Below are 18,025 nucleotides of genomic sequence, written 5' to 3' on the forward strand. Positions count from 1 at the left end.
CTTAAAAACAAAATTTATAACTAATTAAATTTAATTTGTTTTAAAAAGTATTTTTTTAAAAAAAAAAACTTGTTATGCAGGTTGGTCTAAATTCATATAGTTCGAACACGGAGTTTGGATTCCTGAAAAGTCGAATTTTTAAAAAGTCGTACATTTAAAATTTGATTTCTCAGGAATTACTCTATCAATTACTAATTTTGCATTTTATGTTAAATTACCTTCTTTTAAAACGATATAAAAATTCATGCCTTACAATTCAAATTTTTTTCCAACTATTATTAAATAAAATAAAAAGTATTTACTGCAAAATTATTTTTAGACAATTTACACAAGTATATGCGACCTTTATAATTGTGCGCAAAATTTTTTCAATCCGCTTGAAAAAGCTCTCCAGTTATTTCTCAGATTGCGGCTACTCCCTATATTTTGGAGTCAAGAAATTCGAATCTGTCGAAAAAAAATGTTTATTCAGAGAAGGTACGTTTCAGTGTCCGATTTGGTAACTTAAAATATCGCCCCTGCAGTTATTAATGAGCATATTTGAAGTCTCCCCTGTGAACCATTAAGAATGAGTCCTAAAACGTGAAGATCTGATCATTAGATCAAAAGTTATCAGGGTGGTCCGTTTATTTATTATTTTTTTGCGCACTGAACGTCTAAAAATGCATAATTCAAATCTGCCTAATTTTTAATTTTTTTGCTTTATCTCTAATTTATTCTATTATGATGCTAAGAGGTTTTTTCATAATTTGATTTTACTAAATAGACCAGAATGTATTCTGATCTATTTTTTTACTATTTGCTTTTTTTTTCACTGTTAGTAAATTAATTATTCCTAGATATTCTTAAAATAAAACGTCAACTCCCTCTAATTTATTTCTCATTAAAGAATGTATTTTTGTCTCTATTTAGTCCAGAGTTTTGTGTGTAATTATGTGTATATTTTTTCTTATTATCTGTTATTATATGATGTTTGTAAAACTTAATTATATTAAGAGCTTAGGTTTTTTTATTGAACAGTAAATAAACTAACTAAAATACATAATTTGATTGTAGCTATTTTTTTGTAATTGCCATAACGAATCGTAAATATTTGCACTGTGATCTTTAATGAATTTATTATATCGCGATGATTTTACTGTTTTGATGCTAGCAAAGCATGATTAATTTTAAAAAATCAATTTCCTTCAGTTTTGATTTTAAAAGTTATTGGGTAATCATTCGGTTATTTTAAAGTTCTTCTTTAAACCAGAGCTACATTTGTTGTGAGTGCGTATTTTTGCTACCAAATTATACTTGAAAAAATTTAAAATATAATTGTGCTTATTGTCAAAATTTTTATTGACAACTGATAAAAAGCAATAGAATCTTCTATAAATATGATAAAACAGACTTTTTGTTTCTAATCAATGATGATTATGAATACACTTGAATGCATTACAATTAAAAAGAGACAATTTTATTGTTATAGTTAATTTTCATTTATTTATTAATCTAACTTCATTTAAATACAACGCAGTTTTTTTTTGAAATATTGCCAAAACCGTTAAATAGTTCAAAATATGTTTTTATTTCGTATTGTATAACAAAAGAAAGATAATATAAATATTTCAGGAAGGGCGCAAGGGCGAGATTTGCCATAGGCGCATCTTTCATAGATACGCCCAGGGACTAAGCAAGACAAATTCAGGCCCAAGGCCCACCAAATTGTCCTGGCCCATTATAAAATATTTTGAAATTAAATTTACGAAATATTTCGAGTAATCAGTCCAAAGAATCGAAAAGAATCTATCGAACTTCATGATTCAAGATGAACATTTTAAGAAATTTTGAAAGCAGACAATTGAAGATTATTCTTCTAAGATAAAGTTTACGTATCTATAAATTAAAGTAAAATATAAAACAACAAAACAATGTTGTGTCAAAATAAAAATAGTTTGATGACCACGAAAAACTGAAATCAGTGATTTTCGCTAGAAGTCACTGATTAGCTGAATTATTTTTTTTTATTGTAAGCAGTAATTATTTTTTATTTAGTACTTAAACCAACACAAAGCTATCCTACCTTTCATTAGATTTTTTACTAATTTTTGAGGACCGTCAGAAATTGTGGGCCCTCTAGGCCCATGCCCATTGGGCCTAGGTGATAATCAGGCTCTGAATACGCCTCTGGCCACAGGGTAATCGAATCTCGACGAAGATTTTTCACGTTCCCATCTCAAATGCCGGAGAACAACTTCTTACTTCATTGTACACTAAAGAACGAAGAGCCAGGAAAAAAAATTACATATTTGTCTAATATCGTGTTGGACCCCCGCGAGCACTCAGTGCCATACCACAACGTGCCGTACAAAGTATTCGCAGTCTCGTCTAATATTTGAAGGTATGCTGATAGGCAATCCAAACAACAATGACTCTGACTCTTTCAGGGCAGTCCACAAATAAATCGAAGTGCGTGTTAGAAGAGATCATTTTCATAAACAGCGTCTTACAAAGGCGTCTAAGATATGTCCAATAATGCTCAAGCTTGGAGATTTAAGTGGCCAATGGAAGTTTTTAAAGTTAGGAGAGTGATTCTGGAGAAACTCGGTAGCAATTCTCGACAAATGGGGATAAATATATGCGTGTTCGCATCGCGCAACAAATTTTTATAAAACACTCTGTACTTGTCATTTTTATGCCCTCTTTGCTATTCCTCAACAAGGGAGAGCTGTATTGCCGTAAAATCAAAAATTTAGTGTAAGCGACGAAAAATTCAAAATTGAGATTTTTAAACATTTAGCATTTTTGCATGATAGGCTGCATGTTCAAAAAAAAAAGCTTCCCTTTCCTTTTTCAAATTTTTTTTTTTTATAAGTCTTCTGATTTTAGCCGTGGAACGAAACAAGCAACTTAACCTGAAATTTATCGTGGAGTCTTTGCGACCAATGGCAACACCAGGCGTGCTTTCCGTACATGCGCTGTATAAAGCAACTACTTCAATTACTTTTATCTGGCGCAGTTTTTATTATAATTTTTTTTAAGTTTAAAGCAATAATTTCGTTATCAGTTTAAAATTGATTCAAACACTTTATTTAATTTTTTTTAAATATTTAAGCTGTGATAAAAAGTGGCACTAGACTTGGTATATATTTCGGACATTTACCAAAGGTGTAGTCATACTAGGTCTGGTTAAGTGCCATTGTCCGGTATACCCTACACTGATGTTTCTTTAAGATTCAGTGCCACTGTTCGGTATACATTTTCCCGGTATACCCTACACTGATATTTTTTAAGGTCAAGCGCCACTGTCCGGTATACCCTACACTGATGTTTTCTTAAGGTCAAGTGCCACTGCCCGGTATACCCTACACTGGTGTTTTTTTAAGGTCAAGTGCCACTGCCCGGTATGCATTTGCCCGGTATACTCTACACTGATGTTTTTTTAAAGTCAAGTGTCATTGCCTGGCATATATTTGCCCGATACTCCAAACATTGATGTTTGTTCTAATCTATCGTTAGTAAGTATTAAAATATCGAATAAATGTAATTATATCCACGAATAAATTAATACCAAATCGGATGTGATAAATATTTCGGACATTCACCAAAGCGACTAATTTGATTGTCAATATTCACCGGTGAAAATCAACAACCACCGATTTTGGTCATTCACAGTGACATGCACATCATTTACATAATAACCTCTTTAGGACGATTATTTTATTCTTTGCTTAAATAGCATCCGGCATTTAAAAAAATAAAAATAATTGGTTTTGTTGGCGATGATCTCGTAAGGCGATAAAGAATCATGCATAGTACAGGTAAGGAAGATATTAACCTCGAAGGAAAAGTGGATGAATAACCCCAAGAAACCCTGGGAAAAATCCCTGAGGATGATCTGAAGACATACCATTGCAATTTTGATCCTCTTCAGTGGGGAGGGCTCCCCTGCTTTGATAACCCGATGATCTATGAGCGTAGTCGAGCACTTTAATCATAAAAAAATTGCTAATATATAAATATATATATATATATATAATATATATATATATATATATATATATATATATATATATATATATATATATATATATATATATATATATATATATATATATATATATATATATATATATATATATAAACGGGTTCGAATCCCGGCAATGACAGGTTAATTCGAATTCCGTATCCGGCTCGCAACCAACCACAGTGCTGACGTAAAATATCCTCAGTAGTAGACGGATCATAGGTTAGAGTCCTCTTGACGTCAGGCTAACAATGGGAGATTTTTTTGGTTTTCCTCTCCATGTAATGCAAATGCGTGTTAGATCTATCAAAAAGTCCTCCGCATTTCTCTCAAAACTTGATCCAGGAATTCCCTTGCTTCTGGATTGGATTCGAAATTACAAGGAGACAGAGGTGAACCTTGGTGGTCGTAAACTGAAAATTCGGTCGACTGTTCAATGACGGTTATAAAAATAAATAAATAGCTGGGGAGATTTTCGTATCCGCATAATAATCGCCAAGGCTTAGCTACTTTCGGGCAGCGGGGCCCGCAAGAAACGAAGAAATATATATATATAAAAAAAAAAAAAAAAACATTACAAAAAGAAACCAACTCGAAATGTATAACTCGTAACTACCCCCGGGAAAACATCTACTTGTTTTTTTTTTTTTTAAATTGATATCTATTTGGCACCTTGGCGATTGTAGTTGGCGCAACATTGGAAATATCCCCAAATAGCTCATAGCGCAGCTCTAGTGCGACTTAAATAAAGTATCTACCTTCCAATCTAGGCATGGAACCAGTCTTCTTTGCAGACTGCGTATTCGAGTGATTTCAAAATTACGAAGTAAAGTTCGGGGAGCAATTTCAAAATTTTAGAAGTTCTTGGTTCCAAAAATTTTCAATCAAATTTGAAAAACAAATCATAGGAGTTTTAACATAAGATATTGCTAAGCGCCATCTGTAGGCTTTTTCAATAACGAGATTATATCCATTTTAGAAAATAAGAGGAGCCAATGAAGTTTCAGTTTACGATAAAGAAATTCTGATTGGTCCAAATCCTTTTTTATTTTTATTGTGCTATTAGTGAGGCGAAGTGGCGGAATATTGTTTTGTTTACTAAGTTAACTGTCACTGCACGATGTGAACGACGGTTGCAAGAGAAGGAAAGTAAAGAGAAGATGCAAATGTCTCCGTTGTTATTTGGATTCATTTTCTTTTATGCAGTATTCGTGTGTTTATATATTCATCATTAACTAGATATAAAAAATGATTCATGAAAAAAAGAAGCAAAGCCTGCTATCTTGGGTGAGTAAATATCTGTTTTAATAATATTTCATAATGCAGTTTTTTCAAAATGTCTTGTTCTGTTTTATTCCTTTATTAGAAAGGTTATAAATCTTTGTAAAGTTATTCATTATGCAACTTAAGGAATAGCACTTTGTTTACTATTTGTATCATTTGTGCGACTGACAGTTATGATGAACTATGTTTTAATTTCAATATGGCCAATCGCTTAGATGCCCGATTCGTGAATATTTTGACAGAGCAGTTGTCTCTAAGTCCTTATGCCGAATATTTTTCCAATTTTCTATTTTATGAGATTATAGGCCTCGTTTGTAATAATTGTGCTTGTTATAATAGTTTAAAACAAATTTTCTTGTGAATTATTTGTTTTTCTTTATGGTGCAATAGTTGAAACTTCTTGATTAAGGATATTGTTTGGATTTTTTATTTATTGAGCTATCACATATGTAGCTTTGTTTTTATATTTCAAAATTTATTCTTCTAACACTTCTAAGTATTATTTTTAAATTCATTTTCTGTTACTATCTTAATTGAACAAGAACTGAAATAATACTAGAACAAGGAGCTTTTATTAAATTGCTTATTAATCATATTAACATTACGGAATAATATTATAATACTTTATCAATTTCTTACTTTTTATTAACCTTTCTAAAGACATTTTGTGAACCTTTATGTATAAAATATATTATTCTTGATTTCATTATTATATCAATCTTTTTGTAAAATTAATTATGAGTCTTGTCAAAATTATCAATGAAATCGGGGTGAAAAAATTCGTTGTACTTTAAAGTCACATACTTTTTCAAAAATTTTTATTTTCAACTATAATTAGCAAGTATAATATTTTATACATTTTGATTTAAATGTAAGAATATGGCACAACTAAAAGAATTTATGGTAAAATTATTCCCCTAGTTATAAAATTGGAGAAATAGTTTAAAATCACATCAAGAAGTATCTCCTTTATGTCAAATAACGAACTTTTGATATGGATTTGTAAAAACAAACCGCAAATTCGGATATATTTCGAGAACGAGAAACTCAAAGAAATATTCTGTAATGAATGCTTTACCTGTTATTATTAAAAGAAAGTATAAAATTGATTGTTGTGTATGTATAAAATGATTGCATTGGGTTAAAGTATAAAATTGATTATAGAAAAATAATTCTGATCCTTTAAGTGTTTGTTTTCTCAATTTTTTAAACCTGATTCAGTGCATTTTGTTACATGTGGTATTTTACTCCCCTTTTTTTTATTTGGTTACAATTTTTACTCAAATAATGTTTTTATTAAGAATTAATATTTTTAGTAATGTATCATGAAACTGAAATTTTAGATCCTGCATTTTGCAGCTTTGCTACTGATTTTCATGCAGTCTTTAAAGCCCTGATCAGTGTTTTCATTACAGAAAAAAAAATGAAAGATTTTCTCACCCTTTCTCAAAAATAGAGTGAGATTTCTAAAAGTTAAGTGAGATTTGTAAAATTTAAGAAAACACGAATAGACTTGGAAAAAAAATTATTTCTTTGATTATAATATATTTTTAACATCTTCTAATTGAATATTTTTGCTGCATCATCATATGGAAAATGTTCTACTTTTTCATCAGCTATTATATTTATTTGGCTGAAAAAAATCCGTATTTGTCTCGTTTTGATCGTTTCTACCGACATTTGTCCGTTACGGAGTAGTAGATGTCGCCTTAACAAGGTATTTGTCCATCTTACATTAATGCAAAAAAAATGTAAACGTCTGACATGAAGAAACCTTACCTGTGGTGAACACGTGGTTGCAGAGAAATGTGTTCTGAAAGGGGCTCCGTGGTTCGGGGGGGGAGGTGGTGTTCTGCTGTTCGCACCGGTTCTGAAAAATACTGGTAAATAGGGAAGCTAGATAGCAAGAACTGATGTTCAAAATAATGAAAGATCAAGGAAGAAAAGTGAAAAAAATTGTATTCAAAATGACAAAAGACGAAATTTTTTCTAAAATTAGCGCATTTTGAAATTGATTAATAGAGTGTGCGAACTTCTCGCTTTTATAATTTTTTATTGTGAAAAAAAAAAGCATGCGAGATTATCTCGTTCTCACTCTGTAGTGAAAGGACTGCCTGATATTTCCGTGCAGAATTATTATGACTGGAAAAATTCAAAACATAAGAATTAGCACATTTAAGTATTTTTAATTTATTTTAAACTCTATTTCTGCTGGATAGATTTCGTATTTCGATCTTTTTTTGTGTCACATAATTTTTATAAAATACTGATGTAATCGAAATGTATTTTGTATGTTCTCGATTTATTCGATGGGAAATTTGAATTATGCATCGGAATATTTGCGATAATTTTTAGCAGCTATTCGCTTCTAATTTTCGCATAGATTTTAAAATTATTTTTTTAATCGTTTTATTAAATATTTTCGGTAACATACTATTTATGGATACGAACCTTGAAGCGTGCATTTGATACCTGTTTTGATGGGTAAAATTCATATGATTTCCTCGTAAATGTGTTTTTTTTCTCAACCTTCCTTTTGTAGTTCACATTTTTGAATGTGAAGATAGCAACTCATCAAAAAAGTAAAAAGAGTAATTTCTAGAGGAATAACTAATTTTTTTCAAGATAAGGGAATATTAACCTCAATGGTAGTCAACCTCAATCATGTTTTTAAAGAGTAGTTAATTATTTTTTTCCTCTTTGTTGCATTTGAGAACAGTTAATAATGTACTTAAGATTAAATCTATATATATTTAAATTTTTATTTTGAACATGTTTATAATTATATTTATTATTACTCCATGCTATCCTTTTCTCACGTAAATTAGAACTTAAATTTAATGTTTTTTAAAATATTAAGTAGACTATGTTTTTCTTGACTAGAAATTAGAAATTCCTGACAAAAATGTTTTTCTTATTGTCACTACCTGAAAAAAGTATTTGTTGAGAATGATCAAATTACTATTGGTTTTCATGCCTTTGGCCTCTAGTTTAATCTATATATTTTTTTTTATAAAAAGAAACTCGTTGTTTTCTTATAGGTGCAAAGTGCTGGAGGTCATGATGTGACATCTTTTTCTCAACTTAGTGATGGGAAGCTTTTGAATGAACTAGTTGTGACACTGTAAGTTATTAGACTATAGTTATATTACTATCATTATTCATTGATCTATTAGATATATGGTTGGCTAGCTGTTTTAAACCAATTAAAAAAAAAAAGAAACTAAGTTTTTTTAAAGAATTTTTTTTAATAATTAAATTTTCCCCTAATTAATGAAGTATTTATAGTTTGATTATAATTAAATGAAAAAAAAGCTATTTTCTTAGAAAAACTCTTTTAATTTGAAGTTTAAATGTAATTATTGCATGAGTTATGATTGAAAGTGTCTTTACTTTTTTTTTCATTAAAAGATACCTTATACTTGCTGTGATCAAATTGGATGTGTGGTAATCAATTGCACTTCTAAATTGTTTAAATTTTTTTTCTGTTAGCTGTGTTTACAAATTTGTATTAAACCTACCCAATATGTTCTAATTTATTATTGTAGTATTTTCACAATGCATTTTTTTAATAAACTTTTTTTTTAAAAAAACAAACATTTGATCAAAAAAGTCAATTTATTTAAAATGTTTTTAATGTTTATTATTTTATATGATGCTGCATTATATTACAGGGTTTTCACGGTCCTTAAAAACTGCTTAATTTTTATTTTGGGAAATAAGGCCCTTTAAAGTACTTAATTTTGGTTCATGGTTTTTAAAAGTACTTAATTTTGGTTCAAGGTTTTTAAGAGTCTTTAATCTTTCAGCATAACTAAGGTTGATAGGAATAATTTTTCAGGGAAATTTCTTAAGGTACCGAAGTAGAAGACCCACACTAACCTTCAAAATTGACAGAATTCAAAAAATTCAGTTATACTAGTAATACATCTGCTTATAGGAATTAAGTAAAACGCTAAGAAAAGAAGTGTCAGAAATTTTTTTTGAACTAGAATCCATAACCATATCTGCCAACCTTCAATCCTTTCGAGGATGATTTTCCTCAGTGGCAGTAAAATGGAATTTAAATTACAATTTTAGACAGAAACATACACTGTAATTTGAAAAAGCTTATGATGACTACCCTGACAGTATTACATGCTTAATTTTTTTAAAAATAGTGGGGGTCAAAAATATTATGAATTAAGTTTATAAATGGAAGGAATATATAGAAAGCATACATTTTACTACCACTTTAAAGATAGAAATAAAATTTTACGCCAAATTCATGAAAGTTGGCAGGTAGGCATAACGAAAACTATTTCCTAAATTCTTAAAGAATTAAATAAATTTGTATAATATTTCAGTGTGTAATAAGTAACTGTAAACTTATAGAAAGCATAACATTTTTTAAAATTCATGATTGTACTAAAAATTAAACAGATTTGCAAGAAACGGGGTTTGAAAAATCCCAGTCCACCTAGGTGTTTCATCAAAAACCTCAGTTTTTGATGAAAACCTGAAGTTTTTTTTTTTTTTTCAAAAATAATTAGAATTTTTTTTCCTGAGTAATAAATAAGAAAGCATGATTTGCTTCAAACAAGAAAGTAAGCTATTTATAATTTGTTTTGTTGCAATGTAAATTTTTTTTAAAAGTTTTAGATTGTTACGCTATTATTTTTATTTCTTAAGGATAAGCAAATTGTTACTTAAAAATTTAAATCTACTCAACTATAAAAGATCCTTAGATTTTAATAATCATTTTATTCAGTTAACATTGCAACCTAATATACTATTTTAAATTTTTGTTCAATTTTTGGTTGCTTTAAAATTCATGCTTTTCGCAGAATGTTTAGCTACATTATGTAAAATTAATTCCTAATAACAAGTTTGGCTGGAAATAATTTTATTAAGGTTCATCATAAAAGTAAATATAACACATTTGCTGGTCTAGTAGCAAAGTATAAAAACTTGTTGAAATAGTTTTTTTTTTTAAATGTTTTTGCCAAATTTCTTTATTTACTCTTTTTTTTTAATATACCTACATGAAAAAAAAATTGTAAATCTTATATTCTGCACTTAATTTTACAATTCCATTTAAATGAAATCATTAAAAATGGAATACAGATTAGTTTCTTAAATTAAGTTTTACAATCTGGATGACGTTAACTTTTAACAATCTGAAAATGTTTTTAAAAAAAAAACCGACACGGACTTGCGAAAATTGCCTGGTACTTCTTTGCCGTGCCCTGTTAATAATAAAATTATATCAGTGCTTACATTATAATAAAATTGTATTTTATAATTTTTTATTTATTGATTTTTTTAGGAAGGTAAATAATTTGCACTGTCATTGGGGGCATATGTATATTTGATGGTAAACAATCATGCTACTTTTAAAGTTCTTAATTTTTCAAAACAGTACTTAATTTTTTAAAAAAAAGTACTTAATTTTTTCAAAAAAATTCCTTAAAAGTGCTTAAGTTTTGCTTTGTTGAAAGAGTGGGAGCCCTGTATTAACAAGCATATTTTCGCACTTAGAGCTCCATTATGTTAAGTTGTTAAGAAAATTGACAAAATATAATTTTATTCATTTATTATTACATCATTAGTACTAAAGTGTGCTTTTATTATTTTAACCCACTGACGGTTCTGCACGTAAAAAGTCGCATTTTAACCTGCAGTCTTCTCTGCATAGCAAAACCGGTTTTCCCATGTTAACGGATAGGGGAACTGTGTGTAGGGGAGAAACATTTTCCCAATTTTGCCCATTTCCTTAACCGCCAGTGGGTTAAGATAGATATTATGTAAAATGTTCCATGGTCTATTAAATAAAAATTTGTATTGAACTAATAAATAGAAGAAAAAAAAGTGTATTTTAAAAAAATCATGTGATACTAAGGCTACATACTGTGATACTGCCCCGTAAATGTCATCACCGGGTAAATAATGCTGAAGTAGATTGTTTCATGTGTATTTAGAGCAAGAGGTAAAATTACTTTTTCACATTATGTTACATAAATATATGTTAAATGTTTGCATGTTAAGTGAAATTGTAAATTATTGTATAAGCGTATTAAAATTCCTTTATTTTGCATCTTTTTTTTCTTTAACTATTTATTGGAAATATTGATTGATAGTTAAAAAAGGTTTTTTTAATGTACTTTTTAATGACTTATTTGCTTCTTTTTATACATTTATTTTTTAAATAAACAAACAAGTAAAAAAAACAAATTAAAACTAACAAATAAAAAAAAAACAGGGATTTTATTTTTTTTTTAAATAAATACTCAGATTTTTCCAACTTTGGTTAGATTATTTAGATTGAAATTCATGTAATAATTTTCATATCATGGTAGGATTTTTAAAATTCTTATAAAACCATTCTGATAAATGGATTTAAAAAAAAATTTGACTTAATAATTTAAAGCAGTGTTTCCCAAGCTATTGACTTTTGGGTACCATTTCTAAATTTTTCGTAACACTGTGTACCACCAATAAAAAAGTGAATGTATTTTTTGCTATAAAAAATATAAATGTAGGAATATCCCCACAAATTTGAGATTAAGTCAAACATTTTTAAAGAGCATTTTAAATCTAGATATAATAAGTTGAAAATTTGTTATAAATTCCAAATTTTTGTTTGGTTTTAAATAAAATCCGGATTTCTGGATTTTTCACTAGCCGCAATCCGGAAGTTTCAAGAAATCATCAACCACATTTATTTATGAATTCTTGTATATTTTATTTGAAGATATTAGAAATAGAATTTGTACTTGGCATCTCTTATGTTTGTAAATATTTTTTTGGTAGAATAATAAATGTGAGATAAAAGTAAAATTATACACAACTATTCATTTATGCTGCATGTAATTTATTTAAAATTTCATGTTTTGAAGATATCAATGATTTAAATTTATAAAGACATAAATTTTTTGAACTGGGTCATTAATGATTTTACTCCAGAAATTTTTAATGATTTTACTCAAGAAATTTTCAGGATTTTTGAGTTGGGTTCACAATCACCCCTGAATAGAATCAATGATGTAAATTTTTATAAATATTTTTCATGCTTATTTTCTTTAGGTCTGACAAAGACAGTGATCTCTCATACAAAGCTGAAATTGAACCCAAAGAAACTAGTTCAGATAAACCCCCTAGAGTCTCAGTTGGTGATGAAGAACAACATGAGCTTACTAAAGAAACTGTTGACTCTTCCATTGAAAAAATGGAGAGTATCGGACAAGAGCAAGAAGTTGTAAACGGTTTTCACGATTCTGGTTCCAATGAGTTGGATTCTAGTGGCATGTTCAGCTGTTCCGACATCAAGACAGAAGAGGTCTCTGAAAATGGAAACATCTTGGAAAGTAATTCAGAATTAATGAAGGAAATAACTGCGGTTTGTCAGGTGAAAGCTGAAGATAATGATAAACAATGTATTTCTGTGGATTCCTGTATGGGTGTCTCTGTGAATGGCTCTGCCAAGATGGACTGTTCTGCTTCGCAGGAGGATTCGAACAGCGTCGAAAATGTCGACGATTCAGATGTTAACGATACGGCCGATAGTGCTGCCTCAGAAATTCAAAGCCGCTATAATGTTGTGCAAAGATTCATTGAAAGTAAGTTATTGTCATATCATTATTTTTAATATTGTTGGTCCGTACCAAACTCTTTTGAAATTTAGAAATAGAATCCGCGTAAGCGTCACACCGCTGCAAACACGTTTGGAATTTATATAAAATATATTCAGACTGGGTTATATTGTAAATTTATATAAATTGTTATTTTTAGCTATTTAAATTTTTTGTAATTTCACCTCAGTCTAGTTAATTGCTTTGGTTTTGTTAAATGAATTCAAAGTTTGTAACTTATTGACAATGTGATGTGACGACACAGTGTAATGTCACAAGCTCAATGTGACGTGAATGATGCATGGAGAATGACGGAGTAAACGACGACGTGTTTCGTTCACTTAGTTAAGCTTTATACAAATGCAGCAAGATCCTGACTAAGGCAAGGGGCAACCGGGGCAGTTGCCCCAGGCCCCCATATCAGAACGGCTCCCGAGTCGAATAGAAAATTTTTAAGTTTCCTTCTTTAATGAACTTTTTGTAAACAAAATATCAGTACAGTAGAATTCCAAGCGTAACAGAGGGGAAATCACCTGGGTATTTTATCCTAAAAAATTTATTAATTAAATGTGTGAAAACAAAAAATTGTGCCATAGTATACTACTTTAAGGTGAAATGTTTGATTTAATTGCACAAAGCAATAAAAGAGCCTCATAATTTAGTTGTCAGGTAATTAAAAGCGCCCGTAACTGAAGGGGACAAAGAATATCCCAAATTTTTAACATACACTGTCATTTCCGCTATATTCTGTGATTTGGAACATACTAAACATTATTTGTCATTTTTAATTTAATTATCACATTTCAAGGTGAAAAAAAATTCTTATAAGGCTTTTTAAATTGCTTACACATTTTTATTAACTTCAAAAATTGACAGAGGGGACATTTTGCAAATTTGACCAATAGTTACAGGGAAATGTCATGCCATTTAATTAAACATTGCACTTTAAAGTAGCATATTATTGCACTTTTTGTTTTCACATATATTTAATAAATTTTTTATGATAAAATACCTGAGTGATTTCCCCTCTTTTACGCTTGGAATTCTACTACTGGTTTCAGTTGGCATGGAATTCAACTATAGTGTAAAATCCGTCAGTTTTATTTAGCTTCTTCATTAATATTTCGTACAAATACAATCTATATTTCGTAAATCCATGGCTTTCTAGGGCGGAATTCATCTAAATTTTCGCAATTACAGTGAACAAATTTGGCTAATCAATAGCCTATATTTTTGCATATCGTAAAATGTACAAAAATACTGGCTTCTGATTGGCTTTATTAAGCCATAATAATTGCAAAAATTTACCTGAATTCCACCCCAATGGCAGCAAGGATATGAATTTTTCAGAGATATATGAGGAAGTAAACAATGACATTAGTTAAGATGACAAAAAAAACTGCATTCGACATGATGGACATAGAATTGTCAGAAAATGAATAAAATGGACAGAATGACATTTCGTATAGCTATTTTAGGTCCAGTCAATTTTCTTGTTATCTATAATGAAGTGAAAAATTTAAATATCTCCTTAAAGTTCGGTTCTTCATTACTGAAGTAGTGAAACAGAGGGGGGCCCAAAATAAGTTTTTGTCCGGGCCCCAATTAGACTAAGTCTGACCTTGAATGCAGCACTAAGTAAACACTATCTTCATTTGTTTTTAAATAATTGTTACAAAGAAAGGAAAATAATTGAGAGCATTTATTGGGACAGTAAGTTATGTGTTTGTAGAAATGTAATAGACTGAATACTTACGTTTTAGGTATGTTGGAGTTACAGTGTGAGACGCTAGTCAATTTTCCCCAATGTTTGGAAAGGAATGAACTGGAACTTGCTAAGTTAACTATCTTACTTCTCAGTGCCATGGTGCAATATTCTCTCTCCACTAAAAAAGATCACATTATGGCTTCTTGCTATAGCCTATCTCAGGAGGACCAAGAAGAAATAATGGATTGCTTAGAAATTTTCCTTAAAGAACGACAGTCTCCTATTGAACATAAAGAATTTCACAGTAGACTCTCACGACGTGCCAAGTTAAGAAGTAAGTACTTATTTTTATGAAATGTTTTATTCTAAAAGACTTGTGTAGCTTTTTTAAAAAGTACTTAAAGGTGCGTATTTTAAATTTTTTTTAAAAAAGCCCTTAAAATTGATTCTTGTTTGGTTATTTTTAAAAGGTGTTTATTTTTCCCTTTTCCAAAAAAAAAGTTTTTTTTCTTTTTTACCATGTCAACTTTCTCCACATAATACGCCTGGAGTGTAGTTTTTTCCATTGCTCCATTCAGCGTTTTCACACTTTCATTCAACCACAATCCATTTAAAGCCTATAGTCAGTCTGTGCAAAATGAAAGCGCTAATCATTTTATGCGTTGTGAGTGGCAAGGATTCGTGATGGATGAGCTAGTTTCAGTGAGTAGAAATCTTACATTCCCATGTGCAACTCTGCTGCATTTTGTGAGAGATTTCAGTATTGATTTTCCACCTTCCTTATTTTTTTCCTTAATTTCCTTTGTTGATCTCTATTCTTTTTTGTGTCATATATATATATTGTTGTCTATGCTGTTCTGTCAGGTGTTGAGTAGCTTGGTTAGGAGGAAGTAAGAGTTTCATAATTATAACATGTTTTTATAATTTATTTTACAAGAGCTATATTTACAGACAATAAGTTGTTGCATCATTCTACTTATCAGGCTTACTTTCATTCTACTTATCAGGCTTACATTCTACTTATCAGGCTTACTCTGTTACAAAATCATCTGTGTTACTATTGCAAATCAAGGGTCTGTTTAGAAGAAAATGGACCCTTTGCAAAATATCTTTTCATAAAAACTGACCCTTCACAAAATAATTTATCTTTTAATCGGATCCTTCACAAATTCGTTTATCTTCATTATTATTTTGTTAATCTAATAAACCCTTCCCAGAGGTGAGGGAAGGGAAAGGCGGTTCGAGACAAACTAAGTTTTCCAAGTTTCTCTAAGTTTAAATTCCAAATGTAGCATTCTAAGAAAATATTTCTACTTTTACAAACATCGTGTGCACATTCTTATAATTATTAAATCATACTTTTTTTGTAAATAAATAATTGATAAATTTATATTTATTCATAAAATTAATTAATAGAATATTATGTAAATAAAAATTAATTTCTGGCAATTTTTTAAATAAAATATTATAAATTTAAGAATCGTTTAAGTTTACTTAATGCGTAACACATTAAAAGTGATACATTACTAAGTTGTGTTATTTAAAATATGTCCGTTGAAATTATTAAAAATTTGAACTTCAAATTTGAATTTAACTATTACATTTGAAAAATTTGAACTATTCTTAAAAATTTGATTTTGTTTCTATTATTCGTCCGAAATGAATATTCTGTGTTGAGCAGTATCAGGGTTGCCACTCAGAGAGAACTGGGAAAACCTATAAAATACAGGGAATTTAAAAATCACCTAAAATAACAGGGAAAATGCAGGGAATTTTGTTTCTTACTTTTGTCTTTTAAAAAATGATGACCACTCAAAGTCTAATCTATGGGATATTTAACCATGATATTTCAGCTATAGTAAACTATTTCATTTACTATAGCATTATTTAAGTATGTTCAGCTGTTTGTCGAGCAATTAAAACGAATAAATATAGTTGGCCCAATATAGCTCACAAAAGAGCGCAGTAATTGTTGTTTGCTCTTAATATATTGTATATAATGTGTGCAGGGAAAACACAAGGAAATTTTTTTCCAAATTTGAGTGGCAATCCTGAGTATAGGCTAAATACCAAATAACAGGACTCTATTTGCACAAATTCACAAAAGCAGGACCCTGGTTGAAGGAATATGACTTAGAGCTTATTTTATATTCCCAAATTATGAATAGTTTTTTCACAATTTTACAAAAACAGGACCTTTCGCAAAATGTCTGGACAGACCCTGGCAAATAATTAGTACTGTCATCTAGTGGCTACTCATTTTCTTTTAAATTTAAATAAAATTAAAGCTTAGTGTTAACATTATATATATACACCAAAGAGCCATTACATTATGACCACCCTGCCAATAACATGTAGGACCACCTCTAGCCCTCAAGACTGCTAGCACCTGCCGTGGCATTGATTCCACAAGGTGCTGATAGGTAGTCTGAGGTATCTGGTACCAAGCGCTCACCAGCTGCTCCTGCAATTCCCTCACATTGCAAGGGGGTAGCGTGGCAGCACGAATTTGGTTTTCCAAGTAGGACCACAAATGCTCTATTGGATTAAGGTCAGGTGAATTTGAGGGCCAAGACATGACTTGAAAGCCACTGGAATGTTCCTCGACGATTCGACCCTTATGACATGGTGCATTATCCTGTTGGTAAACACCATCTTCCGCAGAAAAAACTGTTGCCATGAATGGGTGAACCTGGTCTGCAACTATGTTCAAGTAGCTTACAGACGTCACGGATTGTTCTATGAGGATTATGGTTCTTAATGTGACCCATGATAATTGTTCCTAGGCGAGAAACCATGAAAACCTGGACGTGCCCATTGTTATAGATGGAGGGTAGTCATAATGTAATGGCTCTTCAGTGTATATATATATATATATATATATATTAAGTACTTTTTCAACACTAGGAAGAAAATAGTTTTGTTATCCTCATGTTATAAAGGTGCTTAAACATATTTTTTGAGTGTTTAAAAGGTACTTATTTTTTGTTGAAAAATTTGGATACACAAGACTTATAGGACAGGTTGTCTCTCATTGTCTTGGAGAAGTAGGGTGACCACAAAGGAGGAAAAAGTTTTGTATTAGGTATTTATATAAGAGTCTGATATTTTTTCAAAAACCATTGGTTTTATAATGATTTCTTTTAATAAAATAGTTTAATTTCTACACCAATGTCTCGTATAAATGTTTTGTAAAGAATGAGGTATAACCGAAGAATTAATAATAAAAATTTTGCCGTTTCGGAAATAAACCGAGATTCTTTTTCCCACTGTTGGTGTCCAGCCTAAAAATTCATTATTTACTTTAAAAACTTCTATGTCGTTGTCACAAGGAACCCTTCTGGTACTGAACTGTCACCTTGGCGTTAACTGTGTTTACGAGGATAGGTCACTTTGAATAGGGATGTGAGGTTA

At 30.1% G+C, this 18,025-nt stretch overlaps 1 protein-coding gene across 2 annotated transcripts in view; it reads left to right on the forward strand.

Moving 5' to 3' along the window:
* The first annotated feature begins 4,691 nt into the window (after positions 1-4,691).
* The window catches only part of LOC107437344 (uncharacterized), a 75,354-nt gene continuing 62,020 nt past the window's right edge, over positions 4,692-18,025 (forward strand). The window contains exons 1-4 of one of the 2 annotated variants that reach the window (XM_087168517.1): positions 4,692-5,296; positions 8,335-8,417; positions 12,359-12,891; positions 14,667-14,945. In XM_087168517.1, the coding sequence (XP_087024643.1) occupies positions 5,258-5,296; positions 8,335-8,417; positions 12,359-12,891; positions 14,667-14,945 (934 nt within the window). In that variant the 5' untranslated portion in view covers positions 4,692-5,257. The remainder of the gene's footprint in view (positions 5,297-8,334; positions 8,418-12,358; positions 12,892-14,666; positions 14,946-18,025) is intronic. The other variant, XM_087168512.1, reaches the window with a different exon arrangement.

Source organism: Parasteatoda tepidariorum, chromosome 1 (assembly GCF_982258835.1).
Source record: "Parasteatoda tepidariorum strain Cologne lab strain chromosome 1, Ptep-v5.0, whole genome shotgun sequence".
Taxonomy (NCBI): Eukaryota; Metazoa; Arthropoda; class Arachnida; order Araneae; family Theridiidae; genus Parasteatoda; species Parasteatoda tepidariorum.